The following is a 17,366-nucleotide window of genomic DNA, read 5'->3' as shown; positions in this document are numbered from 1 at the left end:
CGTTATTTCTACCTCTACTAATCCAAATGAGATCTACATAGAGAAGAAAATAATTGGCTTACTTGTATTAATACAGTTTTAACACAACCAAAAAACGTGCTCTCTATTTGTTGGTAATTTTTTTCCCCAAAGAAATGGACACTTCAAAAAAATTACAACTTGAACTCCAAATTTTACTGCACAAGAAACCATCGACTGAAATGTACACCTTAAAACGTGTTCGAAAAGCTACACAACTCTAGAGATGTGTCATTTCTCCATTCATTTTCCAACACGAATGCTACGGTTCAAAGTTCGTCCCAAATACGTCGTTCCTGTAGATCTTCGATTCTGTGAACTAAATCCTCCTCCTTGGCTTGAACTGGATTTCTACCATGGTTAATAACATCTCCAGGTATTTGATTTGCTTGCTTGGCCATCCCAGCTTTAATGGCAGCAGTCGCCATCCTTTGCAACTTCAGTAGCCCAATACGTTTTGAGACGACATAAAGAACAGCAAGAGAGAAAAAGAAAAACCCAACGGCCAGTATAATCCTGTTCATATTAGCCTCTCATTGTTAGAATTTGTTAGTCGTAGAGAAGGTTTGACATATTAATGCTTTTTTTTAATAAGAGAATTTCATTGATGTATGAAGTACTAAGAAATTTAATTAATGCTTCCCTATAGATAAAACACAGAAGTTCAACTTAAAAACGAAGTATACTTCACTGTAACATACAAAGTAAAGTCAATTAATGATAATTTAAGATCTTACAAGAAAGATTTAGTTGGCTGAAAGGAAAAATGTCATCACAATGCTTTAGGATTGATCAATATATAAGGATTCAGTCTATAAGAAAATCCCTTTTTTTTTTACTCTAATTTTTAGGTTAGATATTTTCCAGAGTTGAGTGCAGTTGAGCCTAATTGTGTTCATCTGTGTCCAAGCCATGCCTAGAATTAGAAAAATAGTAATAATATAATTAAAACACACATATCGAATACGTATCTATCTAGAGAATGACCAGACATCTCACCGCTTCGCCTAAAACAAAGTGTTTGTTCTTCCAAGATTTGACCTATAAAGAATTTATATTTGGAGAACAAGAGGCAATTAATCATCTATTTATACCTGTCCATTACATCTTGCCGTTGCATTGTTGAAAGTAAGTTTCTGGTTCGCGTTAACAACGAGCGGTGCCCCTTATATTCACTCTCGGCCTTCTTTAACACTCCAGTTGATTCCTCTGTAAGAACCAAATACTCCTGTGTAAGTTCCACAGGGTTGGCCAGGTTTCCATAACACACAAAGATAATCCAAGAAGCAATTCTATCTTCTGGTGCTTTTATCACATGATTTCAATTCCAGGAAGCAATTCTATGTATATGTGAGAGCTAAAAAATGATTCGCTTGTCTTCAAATATAGCAAAATAAACCAAAATATTTATAAATATAGCAAAATGTTAGTAATAGATGCTGATAGATATTTATCGGTCTCTTCTAAGATTTAAAACAATTTCCCAAAAATGATTTGAATCCCCTGTTTTTGTGTTCCATTATGGTTCCTAGACGCTAGGAGAGTTGATAAGCACCATCAAGGATTGTTGGGCTGTAAGGGAAGATTTTGTTTCGAGTCCCCATTACCATTAGAGGTATCTTGAAAAGAGGTTTGGAGCTCGGTGCATTTCAACGTTTTCCTTAAAGTTTTTATAACTAAACTTTTATCAAATTTTCATTTTTATTTTTGTTCTGGACAATGGAGCCTTGTAGATAATAATAAGGGAAAATATCAATTTATATCTCTAAACTTTGGAGATAGTATCAACTTGGGCTTGAAGACCCTTTGTTAGTGATATGGTACTTCTCCAAAAATCCCAGCGAAGTAGCAAGAAAAACTATCATGTCGTGTAGTTTTTTCAAAATAAGTAGAGAAGAATAGAGGAAGGCGATGAAAAACCTCATAATAATAATTATAATCTGATGTCATATTGCTAGAATGTTCAGGCTGCAGGTAGACAAGAAGAGGGAAACCTCAACTTTGCAGCACAACGAGAAATGAATGCGTTCCTAAATTAGCAGATGTGCAGTTCAAGACATCGTGATCATAATTCAGCATCTAGACATACAATAAATTTCTAAGCTGTAGTCTAACCCTAGCATATCCAAAACTGCAAAGCAACAGGAATTAATATGGATTTCAAATGGTCCGACCCAAGTAACATGTTAATGAAAATGAGTAAATGGAATCAAAACGTCACAGTCAGACCATTTTGCTTGTTCTAAAATTATGTAAATTATTTAAACATTCTGTAAACAAGGCAACAAAGATAGTACTCATTTCCTTGTCGTTCCCCTAAGATCAAGATGATCGGTGTTCTCAATCAGTACATGAGATGACACTCATATTACATGCTAAACAAAGATTTTCATAAATAAATAAACGCCAAGTTATGTCTTACTTTCTAATTCCTCAACTAAGGGAATATATAAGATCTGCAAGAGCGGAAATTTTTTTAATAACTCGACTTAAGATAAGATCATGGATATCACTTCTATATGTTGTGTACGGTATATTCTAATCAGTTCATTTGCTATGTAATTCTACCATCAAGATGAAGTAAAGCTAACTAAATGACTGGAAAACAGAACACGAACAGAGATGCCATACAAAGATTTTAGAGAACATACCGAAAGTCTCAATTGTGCTTGCAGTTCTTTCCACCTCCTACAGGTCAGAATTCAAGAACATTACATTACTAAGCGAAATGAAATTTAAAATTCAATCAAGATCAAAGTAAGTATAATACAAATGAGAGATATATAAACCCAGAAACAGACCTGAACCATAAGCTGACGGGTTCGGCGAAGACTTTCGGTGATGCTTTCTGCAGCAGATGTCATTCCAGCCTTAGTTCTGCATATGGGGAAAACGAGGTTTCCAACATTACAAAAGAGATGGACATTACAAAAGTTAATTTTAAGAAACAATTAGATAAACCTTTTGAAAACTGTCACGTAATGAAAACTTACTGTAAGTTCCGTCTGCGAATTGTGGACTCTTCTCCTCCACCTAGAAGTCGTTCTCTCTACAATGAAAGCCACCAACATCCTGAGTATAATGTAAAGTTTGACATTGAAGAAATAGTGTTATCTCAAATAAATTTCCACATTCAGGAACTAGCGGAGAAATGCAACATTAAGCATTAAGAATACTAGGCTAATCTATATAAACTATATAGGAAAAGTTTGCAAAAATCAGTTTAAATTAATTACCTCCTCCTGAGCAGCCTTTCTCATGTTGGCTTTTGCTTGCATATTAGCATTTCTCAGACTCGATCGCAAACTGAAATACATACAAAAGAGGGAAAGAAAAAAAAAAAAAAAAAAGGAACCCCGTTACAAGTTACAACCAAACGACAATCACCCATCACTTCTATTGGCTAAGAATGATAGAATTTAACAATTCCAGTCCAATTAAACTACATGAATAAAAAAGGAACTGGAAAATTAGCTACTTTTGGGATTGATTTTTCCAGGATTCAAGCAGCGATTGAGCAGCTTCGATTTCAGAATCAGAGAGCAACTGGGGAGCAAGAAGATCGAGCTTGAATTCCAGCGACGAGAGGAGATTCAATCCATCTTGAGCAAGAGCATTGAGTCTGGGGAGGGAATTCTTCCCCATTGATTCACTTTGTTTATCGTATGATTCGATTGCCTTAATCCGCTCGAGAGTGTGATGAAAAGCCTCATTCCACTCATTTTTGACCCGATTCACCTCCTCTGCAACCTTGTCCATTGCAAGATCTGAAGGAAATTTGTAGAAATGTAAACGAACCAACGAGTTTTGGAGGATTTTAATTTCTAATCTGCTGTTTTATTTGAATATGCACAACTAAGAAAGAACAAATAAGTTAGAAAATTGTGAGAAATAACTCCTCAAATTTTTACTTTTCAAAAATAGCACTTTTATTCCTATGTACATCTACGTCGAGATCGACTATAAAAATCTTTTTTGACGGTAAAATCTCAAGCAGTATTAACATCAAAATTCTATCGATTTTCCAAATATAATGTAAATTTTTAAAATCTTATATCCAATATCACCCAATTTTTCAAATCATATATCAAATCTTGCAATTCATTAACTTTCTAAAAAGAAATGATAATAGATATATAAATAAAGCTAATTACTAAATTAGCATCGGTATGTCTATTGGGAAACATCTCTTTGTAATCAGTAATAGCCTTTTGTAAAAGGCAAGTTGTATAGTGTTTTTAGATCCATCAGAGTGAGTTTTGACTTTATAATTTCACTTACAACCAATAGGTTGCAGAAAATGCACTTAGTGAAGTATAGTTAGGGATTTTCAAAAGAGATCTAGAAGGTAGAAAGATTAAAGAACATACCATAAATGTATAATCATTTAGAGATTGGATCCTAACAAGTCTTTGCTTAATGGTGTAGCTTAGAAAGCAATATAGGCGAACATGTGTTTCAAGTTTGATATGTTCACGAGGTTAAGGAAGAACACAACCTATACAACAAATGATATTGCATTAAAATATAAATGTTTAAAAGAACGAGTGTTTTGAAAACAAAAGATGAAAGATGATTGATGACAGAAAAATGTGAGAGCAACCTCACCTAAAAACTTCAAACTTCAGAAAAATTTTAATATTACACTCTCCAGTGGTTCCAAAACTTCGAATTTAAGCTCCAAAGTTGACGAACAAGCAATTTCTTTAGACCAATTCCTCTTATTGTTGGTGCTTTTTTGGATACAATATCAGGTTTGCACACCACACGTTGAAAAGATGTTAACGAAAAGAAAATATTATAGATACAAACTTATTTTCATTTTAAGAAACTTGAACCTTTACTCTAAAAAATCAAATAAACAATTTTTGTATTAGGCTCAAATTGGATAATATTTTTTTATTTAATCTCGAGAGAAAATTGACCATAAATTTATGAAATACTGGAACTTTTGAAATTTGGAGGAATATATGACATTTTTTTCTCCTCTAAAGTGTGTCAATTTCCTAAATATTATGTTAAGTAACATAATATAAGTTTCCAATCAACAAATTTTATCAAGATGAGAGACTAACCAACCCCCTGTTTCGGATTTTACTAATACAATTTTGAGATGTTGGGTGAAGTCGTGAAGGAGGAGTAAAACTTGATTTAATTTATTGTAAAATCTAATGTATATTTTCCTCACCCAAAATTTCCATAATATTAATACATCAATAATCAAGTATAATATACATTGTAGTAATGGGAAAATTGTTCAGTCGGTAAGCAGCCTTTCTTCCATGGGCATAGAAAATTCCAACTGAAAGATAGGGTAAAACATGATTGGATAAATAACAACAGATCTAATGATACTTAATTGAAGACAAAGACCCTATCATACTAATTCTTTGGCATTAAGCTTAGGTGGTGAGCCTTGGCGCCTTAAGTAGGTAGACACTCCTCATTAAACCTTTACCAGTTTCACCAGCAGATTTTAGCACTTCAGCTGGTTCTTTTTCTTCCGCCACAGCTTCGTCGTCACGTCCACGCTTCTGTAAGAGAGAGTAAAGAATTTGGTTTAGTTGGATAAGTAAATTATGGTGATACAATTTGAAATGACAGTAAAATATTTACCTTAGAACTGCGTTGTCCCCATGTTACACCAATTGCATCACCTCCCAAAGAGTCATACCATAAGTTGAAAGTGTTCGAGAATTCTTTCTACATTTTCATAAAAATGGGTAAGCAATGAAATCGACAATTAAAAGAATGCAATATCAAAGTATCCTGAGTCACTTTACTTGCCTGCAGATCCTCGATATAACACCTTAATGGATCAAAATTTACCAAAAGTCTGTCCTTAATGTTTCCAGAACTTGCTTTCAAGTTTCTAGGAGATAAGAATGGAGTGAAGATCTTGCTAGGATTCCCTTTTGCGACATGGGTTCCTGCTAAAATATGCTTCTGATTAAAATTCAAATATCAAAAGCTCTAACAATCACGAAAAGGGAACACTGAGATAGACCATGACTATCCAGCTCAAGAAGGTTACCTTGGTTCAGTTCAGATGGGAAGAGAAGACGTTGTGGGTAAGGTAATTTGTCTCTATGGAGAAGAATAACGGCGTCATAGTTCGTCAATGGAGTTCGGAAAAGGGACTGCAAACAGAACGAACGTTACGTTAGGTTTCTCTGGAACTGCATATCTAAAGCTGAAAATGAAAAGAACAAATCGTGGTTCTAGGATACTTGCTCACCTCCCACAGACAAGAATCGACCTGATGCTGCAATATTAGTCTTGTCAACAAATCTGCGCTGCTTCTAGCATAAGCAGCCAACCTTTTTAGCTCCTTTAACATTAAGGGCACTTAACGTCAATAACAAAAGAGTAACAAAGCTCAATCAATGATGTCATTCATACTATGTGCAACAGAGCTCTATATTTAAAGTCTCGGGCGGCAGTGATTTCTTGCAGAGAAATCTTTAACGAAATCATAGGTCCCTACTCACACTTCAACTAATCCAACTAAATAATCATCTAATTTTGTAAATTTTGGTACAGAAAAAGTTATACATCAATATCCTAGGTAGATTGAAAGGCACTTAATTCATTATTCTTTTGATAAGAAAAGATATTGAATTAAAGGCACTTATTAGAAAAGAGCTTAAATTTTCATACCGAAACTTTTGGTGAAAACTTGGTCCAAGCCTCGGATGCCTTGTCATAAGCTGTTGCTAAGAACATGGCGGGAATTGCATTTTGTGGATTTTCTTGCAAATCTTTTCGTGTCATGTTAAATTTATCCTATAAAAAATCGATGAGAATAAATAGCAATTAAGGGCACCCATAAGTATGGTAGGAACTGCTTGCTAACATCCTTACAGCTATTTCTTTCTCCTCGTTTGCACCCAAATCATTGTTTATGTCAATAACCAATGGAGAAAAAGTCCAGTCATATTCCGACAATAGTCTTAAGAACCTACAAAGAAGTCACGAAGCAGAAACAAATGAAGTGAGCTGCAAACAAACTAAGCACCGAAGGATGTCAAATGAGAAAATAACAATAACAATAATTTAATGATAAAATTCAATTATCATGGTAAACTTGGAAATGACTCCAGATTTTGATGCTTCGTGGCATAAGGTTATAGCAAGTACATGGTTCATTCCAATACCCAACTTTTGGTTTCTACGTCCAAGTTCTTTTCTGCAATTGTCCTTTATTTATTTATTTTTTCGTATAACTGGAGTATCATTCTGTAAAAGCAATTTTGTTATATTTTTACCATTCACTTTTGTTTTAGGCTTTTGTTATTTTATAAACATTCAGTCACACTTTCCTCCAATGAAAATTACAGAAAAAAGAAAAAGAAAAGGCTCCCTACAGAGGGGATATATTGTGCAAAGATGAATTAACCATTAGCATATACACACCTTAAAAAACCTGTGATTCGAGAAAGTGGAGCATGGAAGGGTAGAGGCTTCAGGAAAATTGATGCTACCAACAGTTCGACTGCTTCCTCTACCAAGCATGCTGAAAAGAAATGTGAGGCTATCCATCGTTTGGCCAACCTTAAAATGCCAACAACACAGTTGTGAGGAGTGCATTATTGAAATCTATAACATATACAGCAACCAGTACACACCTAACAACCGGTCCATATATTGAGTGACGAGCCTGTAATCCACTAATCATGCTAGAATGCTGGCTTTGAATAAAAAGTTGTTTATCTATCAAGGAGGTCCGATTTGCTAAATCATTTCCAGCTGCAAATTTAGTTAACTTGTTAACATTCAAATGGCTCAAGAAAACCACAATACCACCTGACCCAAGACCACATAAACATGTCAGAGAGATGACGCCTTACATTCCTTACTCAACAAACTCAGGCCTCTTTCATGCCAAATTTGTAGACGGAAGGCATAACCAGAAACAAGTACATTAACAGAATCTTCTGAAGCAATGCATGTCATACCCCAAACATTCTGTAGACTGCAATATTTAGACCATCAGCTTGACATCCGAGGTTAATGTTGTCATTACAAAATCAAAATTTTGCTCACCTCTCTCCAATTTTAAGAAGGAAGGCTGTTTTGGTTTTTTCAATTGCAACCTCATCAGTGGGCCAGTTCCCAGAGCCTTCCAACTGAAATAAGGGAATAAGATCAGGTCACAAGTTATTTCCAAAATTCTAATAAATAAACATAGTGTTCAGGGTTACTTCATGCCTGAATCATAACTTCGAGTGGCTTGATGCAGGATGGAGCAAATGTCTTCGGTGTTCGCAGATCACTTGCTTTTTCTTCAGCTAGTGGGTGAGGTTCAGGAGGATAGACAGATGTATACCTGAAGGCTGTAAATATGATAAGCATACAGTCTGCTATTCCTAACCCTGTGTCTAGGGAAAATTTTATTCCTGGACTTCTGGTTGACAACCAAAAATTCCTTCTTATTTAAAGTTGATAGTAGTGAACTATTTTCTCAGGGCAGATAAGTAGAAAATCATTTCAAAAATAGGATTACAGCTCAGTTAAAACATTAGTGCATTTTCTTATTTTGTTTTTGCATCTCCTAACTCCCAAGTGATCACACTTATTATGATGAGAACTCTGCTGACTTCATTGCCAAAATGATGAAGAAATACAGATCCCTATACGCTTTGATATAAATGATAAGAGGTAAATAGTCCAAATCCCTGCAATCTAAGCCTGGATAATGAAATTATAATCGACAGGAATAATCAAGAGTCCAGGGAATTGTGTCCTCCGGAGTCTAATACCTGAGTCTAAAGGCTGTACAGCAGACACCTTCAAAGGAATGTCTTCAACTGACCGTAAACGCTTCGATAAAACTTCATATGCCGCAAGCAAAGTTCCAGAAAATGTTATTGGATCTGAAATAATAAAGAAACCTTTTATTTAAAGAAAATATTGCCTTAGCATTTGTTTCAATACAGCATATGGTGTAAAATATTCTTTTTGAACCCACTAAGATACATAAATATTAGTATATGTAAGAGAGAGTAACTGCCAAGTCATACGCATATAAACTTAAAATAGCGTTATAGTTTGACTTGAGGGGGGCTAGATGCAGAAAGCATCTTGTAAACACAGTTGCAATACAAGGAAATGCATTAGAAAAATCTGTGAATATTAAATAGAAAGAATCAAACTTAATATGAAAAGTTTATGGTTGAAAGAAAATTATGCATAAATTATGGAAAAAACAAATACAAAAATAGCATTTTGCGAAAGTTGGTTCATGAACTATAGTTACATGTCACAGCTATCTTTTCATTTAACAATCAAAAGTTTGTTTCTTGTTTAAAGAAAATATTATAAAAAGATCAGGTCATAGAATACCTCGAGAACCATGACGCAGGGAGAAATCAATCTGATCCACAGCATGCATAATACGGTCGGTTGACATTGGTGAAAGGTGTCGAACAAAAAGATATTCCACAATTCTTTTCAAAATGAGATGTCTTGTCCATTGATCAGTTTCCCAAACTAAAAAATTTAGAAATAAGCAAGTTGACATTTTGTGGGTGGTCGCAGATGCAACTTGCAAGGCCACAATACTCGTATCAATAAAGTTAATAATCCAGCAGAAGAAAAGATATTATATAACCTGTGCTTTCTGCAATTCTGCCATCTTTAAATCTCCTGAGCTCAGCTTTTTCACCCCAAAATCTCCTAAACTTTAGGGCCTGTCATGGAATAAAAGCTTGATGAATAAATGTATTTTAAAGGGGGAAAACTTTCTAACTTGGAGACTTATTTACATCTTCTTTGTCATCAGCATTCGGACCAATATCAACTACACGAAAGGCTTTTTCCACAGAGCTTATTGAAATTCCAACAAGCAATGGATGCATATCAAATGCTGATAATCCCTGACATCACAAGGACAATTAGCATACCTGATAAAAGAATAATACACATACATAAAACACTAAGTTTTCAGTAAATGGCCCATACATTTTCAATATTGCATCCAGGCTCAGTGTTCCTCCAGGAAACACGAATGAATTTTGCTCTATCAGTCAGGCCTTGACTTAAAACCCCATGTACTTTCTGCTCATATAGTCTCCAACACTCATCATCCATACAAAAGCCTGATGCATATAACTTATCTTGTCCCCTCAAATTCAATCTATAAAAATAAAGACAGAACATGATGTAGTGCAAAACGGAATCTTGCTTTGACGTAGATGCCCATAGTTAAACAGGAGCAATGAAAATCAATAACAGAGACCATCCATAATGTACAAAAATGCAGGGGAAAAAAGCAAATGTAGAAGAGTTGTGGTCTATACCTAATACAATGGTCATATCTAACAGCGAAGTCAATTTTGGTCATAAAAACCTCTTCAAATCCACCATTGCTGCATTTCTCCAAACATGCAAGTGCCATTGCAGCCTCATCTTGAAGCTGAAATTTGAGAAATGGACAAAAGGAAAAGGAAGAAGCTAACATATCAGCTGAGAACAAAGTATAAAAAGTAATAAATAAATTTAAAAGAAATGTAAGTTGGAAAGCTCTCCTTTGTTTGAAGGCAATAAATAGTAAATGCAAATGAAATGACTCCAAAATGGTGTCCAATTGGTGTTTGCTGTTAGAATACAGAAGGAAAATCATGTGCACCTCTGCTTCTCGTACTACTTCAGTCTAAATTGAGGGAAACCCCTTCTAAGTGTGTTGAACTTAAGCTGCCAGCCGGATTTATCATAATTCAACAGTAAAGAATATGGAATAACTCCTTTACTGACAGTGATTCAGAAACGCAAGGATACTCCAGTCAAAGTTTAAGTTCAGTAAAATGCATCTTATTGGATAAATGGCTAAAGAAAAGTTCAAAAATAAAAATAACAAACCAAAAACAGCAATTGGGATGAGGTGTTGGTGTCCTTAATTAAATTCCTTTTGTAATTATACCACTGCTTGTAGTTAACTCAAACAAGAGTAAGTTTTCTGTAAGCTTTCTAGGGATTGAATTCTCATTAATCCTCTAATATTTTTCAGCATAGCAATAAAAATGGGATTTTATTACATTGCAAAAATTAATGAACACTGTCAGAATTGATTAAGCACAAATTTTTTATATAACCGTACCTCAGCAAAACCTGATTGCGATATTCGAAAAGCAATGTTGAAGTTGGAAGATGGATTGCATATAACCACAGGAAACAGATCTTTATATTGCTTCTTTTCCTGCATGAGAGAATTAACATAAAGTTTGTAAGGAAAAAATATTAGAAACGCAATGATTGCATGAGAGATCTCCCAACAACATAAATGATCATGAAGTATCATTAAATACAGATACTCTGTGAAGTATCATTAAATAGATAGAACTAAAGTAAATAGTAATGATTATATGATAATCTGGAAAAGCATTTGACAGTATAAACTACAACTTTTTTGGACTCATCAGTGATGGTATGTAGCCCAAAAAATCAAAAGAATCTTATCTCCTGAGTTGACCTCAGGAACTTAATTAAAGAAAAGGAAAAACACCCAACACAAAGAAAGATACTCAGACAAATAAATACATTTTAAAAAGCATTAAGAAACAGTACTTAAACCTCCTTTGAAATAGTACTCTGAGGTTCAAGCTTAAAATGGAGCCCACACTTCCATAAATCTGAAGAGGCTGCAGACACAGGATAAATTTTCCAAATAATTACTTTCTTAAACAGAAGAATATGACAACTTCTATATAACTCAAGGAAAACTATTGATTTCAAATTTATAGTTTCCAGGCAATTGAACCATAATAGGATTTAAAACCATCATTTATCATATACTGTATTGGCTCAAGTCCCATACTCTATTCCAAATACATTTATCACTTGTTACTAACATTGCTCTTGCACGGAAACTTTCACAATAAAGGATGTATCCTAAGATTAGTTTGGCTAGTGTCCACTGTCCGTGTCCTACACATGTTCCACACTTGGACATTTGTTGGATATGTGTTTGACGCTCGTAGTGCAACAATTGTGATAGATATGCATAGAACATTTGTTGAGTAGACTAAAAAGACACATATATGACAATAAAAATAAATTGAGTGTGAAATACATTAAACTACGCTTTTAAAGCATATAAAGGCATCAGTTTGATTTACTATGAAATTTCTTTTGGTATAAAAATGGTATATTTTTAAAAATGTATATGATAATAATAGTGTCCTATCCATGTCTCATATTCACATCTTTTTTCCTTAGAGAATATCTTTAAAACTGGAAAAAGAAATAATGATTAAAAAACCATTCTTATTTTTCTTTGTCATGACATCACTGAATGCAGTTTTGACTAACGAGTGAGAAGATAGGGCAAAATAAAGAGAAACTTGCCTATAAATTTTACTGCAACACGAAACATCTGGATCGCTGTCATTGAATTATTTATTATATTGTGCGTAATGAGGTATGATAATATTACAGCTATTAAAAATCCACTCAAGCAATCATGAACATATATTGAAGCCCTCTGCCGAGCCCAAACCTATAACATAAACGAGATGTTAAAATATCAAAGATCTAAATTGATCAGGTCAGTATGAGAAAATATCGTGAATCATGAGGATACCTTAAGTAGAATTAAGGTTTCTACCAGACTTTTTGATTCAAGAAAAGGCTTCCTAACCATTTCTGCAGTATCATCGAAGTACATATCTTCCAAAATGCTAGAGTTATACTTAGGTGTAGCTGGAAGTAAGCTCCCTTGAAACAAATAATAAAAAAGAAACGAGAAAAGTTGGTTGACAAGCTTAACTAATAGATGGTCAAAGTACGTGACCATAACATACTAAAAATGAAATGATGAGAATACCTTGGTTCAAGGCATGGATGTTATTTCGCTTGAGATTCAATTTTGAAATGCTAAAATAGGACGCTGCTATTGTAGGAATTATTCTGACAAAAAATCCAGGAGCTACCTTCAACTCCTCCAAAGCTACAACCAAAATTTTATTTCTCAAAGTTAATATTTTGAATGTAATTAAGGCCTAAATGTGCAAGCAAGTGTGTTTGATTAAAGGAGCGATGGTTGGCATCTCCCCTCACAAGGTTGGGAACAGCCTTCGGGCTTCCCTGTTAACACATACAGTTAAATGTGCAAGCAAGCAAGTGCAATGCCAGCATCTATTTTCTCAGATAAAGTGAATACTAAAGTTCCCACATAACCAACCTGGATGAACGATTAAAACAGGTTTTCGAGCCTCATTCTGAAGTGTAGAATATTCAACCTTTGAAAACATAGAAGATGAGTCCAAATACTTCTTGATTGTGCAAAGGTAAAGAAACCTTTTAGCATGGTACCGGTAATTCAGGTAGTCTTTCTCATGGAAGCACTCCTGCCACCAAGAAGTGTAGTCTAAGAAACATCCAAGAGAACTACTAGTTTACTACCCTACCACAGCATAATATATTGAAAAAAAAATTCCGACATACAGACAAGTACATTAAATTTGCAATTGCAGATATTATATCTGAACATTTGTTCCTTTTCAATAATCATAAATCCTCAAAGCTTTCTCAAGTCAGATGGTTAAAGCTAGGAATACTGTCAGACTCTTGAACATTTGATGAATAATAATATTGTGGCCACTATACCAGCCCCAAGAGGTTTCAAAACCTTTATCACTTGATTTGTTCAACTCAGCCAACTGTCCAAGAATCCTAACCTAACTTTAAGGTCACTCCTTAAATAAAGACATTCAGAGTACTACTATACCAAATTAAGAGATACCTGAACTACATCAACTAAAACATGCAAATACCTTTGGCAAGCTAACTAAAAGATCCACATTTACATCAGGTTTTGCAATGCCTTGAAAGGCATAACTGCCGCCGATCTTAATTGATTTTGGCTTCCGAAATTTGAATTCCACTTTGTCTGCACCAATATCCCTGATAAAACCCGGAGCTGCAGCTGCAGTAACCTGTAAAGTTTTTAGCTTTGAATTCAATTCAGAATCTAGAAATTCAAAAAAAAAACAAAACAAGACTCCAGTTTGGTTAAACATGACAAGAACACCAAGGCCATTCATTGGTCAATGACACCAGGTGAAGCAGTTTATCAAGCAAAGAACATAGGGGTCACTCATCGTTTGACATTTAGGGCTCGACTGAAAGGAGAGAAGGAGTCTGGAGAGAAAAACAACCTTCAAGTCATCAGGAATAAGTTTAATAGCTTTTTTTATAGCAGAAACTGTGCCCTCGACGAGCTTATGCAGTGCAGGGGAGTAGTCAAGCTGAAATTCCTTTAAAAGTTCTTTGACCTTCATCTCCATGGGATCTAGAAGAGTATCGGAATCCATTTCTTCAGCTTGACTAAGAAACAAATGCTTTTCTGGAAAAAAAAAAAGATAAAAGAAGAATTTGGTGATTAGGCTTAACTATGAAATCAATGCTTTTTCGCTTCGGCTTAATTGAGATACCAAGGCAAACATCATGCAGAATTGCACACCACATCATTTATACAATTATACATACTTGATACTCAATAAACATTAAAAGTAAATAACAGTTACAACATACTAAACACATAATCAACATAGCATTTAATGTGTACTAAATCTCATCTCAAACTCCTCAAGTTCCTCCACACTAAATTTTACAAGGCTTTTTGAAACCGAATCCTTTGACACACATAGACCCCAATGAATTTGTCCACGGCCACCGACATTCTTCAGGCCCCAAACTGACTTTATCTAGGGTCATTAACGCTCTCTGTCAAACCCACTAACATCATCAAGTGTCACCAACGATCAATGATCTCTATCAGGCCCAACTGATTTTATCAAAGGTCCTTAACACTCTCCGTGCACTCCAATTGATTTTATCCACATGTAACGCCAACATGCTCTGAAGCTTTCAGCATATAGTTATACGCTATGCTTTTTAGACAAACACAGCACACAGCATGCATAGCATCACAATTCATAGGATAACATAACATGAGAGACATCATAAAATCACCACAAAGATCTCAACATACTTAAACACCAACCATTCGGGTATACTCAACCATATTGAATTATCAATGCAGAATCACAATGAGCCTCCAGACATACTCAACCATATTGCAACACAAAAATTTTGGAAGGGGTCCATGTAAGTCATATATATACATAAGAGAAATAAGTCGCACAAGCAAACAGACCCAACCGGTAGAATTTTACTCGCCTAAGGATCTTAGAACACTCCTAAACTATTTGATAGGCCCTATCAACAACAAGATCCTAAGGTTAAAACTGTAACGACCTGACTTTCTAACACTATCAAGGACATACTACATGCATTGATAAGCATGAAAATCTAATTCTTGCAAAATAAATTAAAATTAAAAAAAAAATCATTAAATAAAGCTTTAGAAGAATAAAACCATTAGAACACCGTTCGGGGTACCCTGGAATCTAAGTTCAAATGAATTAAATAAAACTGAATTAAACAACCAAATAATTTAAATGTTGACTCCTAAAACAAAACATAAATATTTAGAAATCATGTGTGGAAGCGATGTGAAAACCTCTGAAGGCTCAGTCAGAGATTCTTCTTGTTATTCACCAGTTTATTTTTGCCTTTACCGGAAAAACATGAAAAGAAAATAATGGGTATAAAAATACTCAGCAAGTGACCCACTAGGTCCATTACGTGTACCTGTTAACCTTCTAATGAAAATGTGTGCATCCCGATATAGTTATAAAAATAGGTATAAGGACCCTGAAGGCACGCTTTCATAGTTAGTGATCCCCTAAGGGCACCAATCATAATCATAATCGTAGGCGGTGAACTCGAAGGACACCGAAACATAACACATGGGATGAAAACAGACCATTACTAAAGCGAACAGTCACCATCATAATTTTACAACATAACTCATGAGTTTCCAGAACGACAGTCCAACCATCAATCAAACATAGCAAAACATTCACATAATAACATATCTTCCGTAACATAAATGCAGGTTTCCATAACACCCTCAATAGTCTAACCATGATAAGCCATAGTATTTCAACCCATCAAAATAGAACCAGGCGTTCAGAGATATCACAACCTTATCATCAACTTGGGTTTGAAGGTGAAACGGTAGTAGATCACTTCTCTAAAAAAATTCAATCCAAGCTAACCAGCTCTCCCTCTTAAGTAAAGGCACCATCCTAAACATACAACAATTTAGTATTTATCTTAATGACACTTCCAATTCCAACATCCACTTCAGAAAGTCCCTAACACCTACTAAAAGAGTCGCCGTAGAACCGCTAGACAGCCCAAACCAAATGTCATGGGTAACTCAAACTAAACACAACTTATTGGTTATTGGGTAAAACTCAACAAAACCCACAAAGCATCAAGCCTTACCACCAACAAAACTCAAGTACCAAGTTTCCGGCACGACCCACGGCAGCGCGCGACCCACAGATGGCGGCGAGAAGTGCAGGCGGAAGACGGCACGACGTGCAGTGGCGGCGGCGGACGGCGTGCGTGAGAGAAGAGAAAGGCGCGAATGACGGCACAGCTGAAGCTGAGATAGAGAGGAAGTGCGGGAGCGGCGGCTGGTTCACGAAGGAGGAAGAAAGATGTATATTCCCTCCTTACTTGGCTAATATTTCGTTAATGTTTAATTCAATAGCATTACTAAATTTTGCCTATGTTTCTTTGAACATTTTTAAATCGTAGAAAAAAATAATTCCAAAATTTTGGATTCTAAAGGATGAATAGAATTTAAAATTTTGGTAGTCATAAATACTTTGTCAAATTTATGGGTTTTTCACATTTTTTTTATCTCCCATATTTTAATTTTTAAAATTTTTTAAACAAAAAATATATCATTTTTTACTTATCATATTTTTTTCTCTCTCATATTTTAATCTCCAAAATTTTTTAAATAAAAATATATCGTTTTTTTACTTATTAATTGCATGATAATTTTATTTTTCTAAACTCTCTTAATTTTTGAAATATTTGATTCTTTTCTTGTTGATATAATTTTTAAATATTGACTCTGTGTTTTTATTTATAAACTTTAGTTTATATTCATTTTCTTCCTTCATTTTACAAGAGTTTCTAAAAATTGATCACCTCTATAGTGAGATGTAAGTATATATCAAATATACTTAAATATGTAAATATACATCGTATATACCATAAGTTGTTTTTTGTGCGTTTAAAAATATAATAAAAAACATAAATATATATCATGTAAATTTTTTAGTATATAAAATGATATATTGTATATATTGTATGGTTTATACACTTATCAAATATAGCATAATTTTATTTTTAGAAAAAAAAATCAAATGTATAGTGTTGCACATATGAAATATATCTTCATAGTTTTTTTTCGTTAATTC

General features: G+C 34.4%; 2 protein-coding genes and 1 non-coding gene across 5 annotated transcripts; 1 reads left to right on the top strand and 2 right to left on the bottom strand.

Moving 5' to 3' along the window:
- Window positions 1-34: 34 nt before the first annotated feature.
- LOC103498806 (uncharacterized) lies at window positions 35-3,864 on the bottom strand. Its single transcript, XM_008461551.2, has 7 exons — window positions 3,497-3,864; window positions 3,255-3,324; window positions 3,012-3,067; window positions 2,820-2,895; window positions 2,670-2,706; window positions 1,113-1,227; window positions 35-534 (listed from the first exon to the last, which is right to left on the bottom strand). Exons 1-7 carry the CDS (start codon window positions 3,775-3,777, stop codon window positions 288-290), a joined length of 882 nt encoding a protein of 293 aa, XP_008459773.1. The 5' UTR covers window positions 3,778-3,864; the 3' UTR covers window positions 35-287.
- Window positions 3,865-5,154: 1,290 nt separating this feature from the next.
- On the bottom strand, window positions 5,155-16,637 carry LOC103498805 (uncharacterized). Of its 3 annotated transcripts, none has more exons than XM_051092009.1 (27): window positions 16,375-16,637; window positions 14,175-14,362; window positions 13,791-13,952; window positions 13,199-13,364; window positions 12,842-12,964; window positions 12,599-12,732; window positions 12,364-12,514; window positions 11,590-11,657; window positions 11,117-11,215; window positions 10,320-10,435; window positions 9,982-10,156; window positions 9,786-9,896; window positions 9,632-9,710; window positions 9,364-9,510; window positions 8,781-8,894; window positions 8,230-8,354; window positions 8,065-8,147; window positions 7,869-7,993; window positions 7,647-7,767; window positions 7,435-7,572; window positions 6,883-6,979; window positions 6,679-6,804; window positions 6,257-6,349; window positions 6,053-6,158; window positions 5,802-5,951; window positions 5,635-5,717; window positions 5,155-5,552 (listed from the first exon to the last, which is right to left on the bottom strand). In XM_051092009.1, the coding sequence occupies exons 2-27, from the start codon at window positions 14,328-14,330 to the stop codon at window positions 5,421-5,423; spliced, it is 3,180 nt and encodes a 1,059-aa protein (XP_050947966.1). In that variant the 5' UTR covers window positions 14,331-14,362; window positions 16,375-16,637; the 3' UTR covers window positions 5,155-5,420. The 3 variants fall into 3 exon arrangements, with proteins under 3 accessions (XP_050947966.1, XP_050947967.1, XP_050947968.1); XM_051092010.1 differs by having other exon boundaries at window positions 5,802-5,948; window positions 16,375-16,636; XM_051092011.1 differs by lacking the exon at window positions 16,375-16,637 and having other exon boundaries at window positions 13,791-13,942; window positions 14,175-14,323.
- Window positions 13,035-13,161, top strand: LOC127144126 (U6atac minor spliceosomal RNA). Its single transcript, XR_007815747.1, has one exon. It is a non-coding gene; the product is annotated as a U6atac minor spliceosomal RNA (small nuclear RNA).
- Window positions 16,638-17,366: the final 729 nt, after the last annotated feature.

The sequence above is a fragment of the Cucumis melo genome, chromosome 11 (assembly GCF_025177605.1).
Source record: "Cucumis melo cultivar AY chromosome 11, USDA_Cmelo_AY_1.0, whole genome shotgun sequence".
Classification (NCBI taxonomy): Eukaryota; Viridiplantae; Streptophyta; class Magnoliopsida; order Cucurbitales; family Cucurbitaceae; genus Cucumis; species Cucumis melo.
This window is presented reverse-complemented; position numbering and strand designations above follow the sequence as displayed.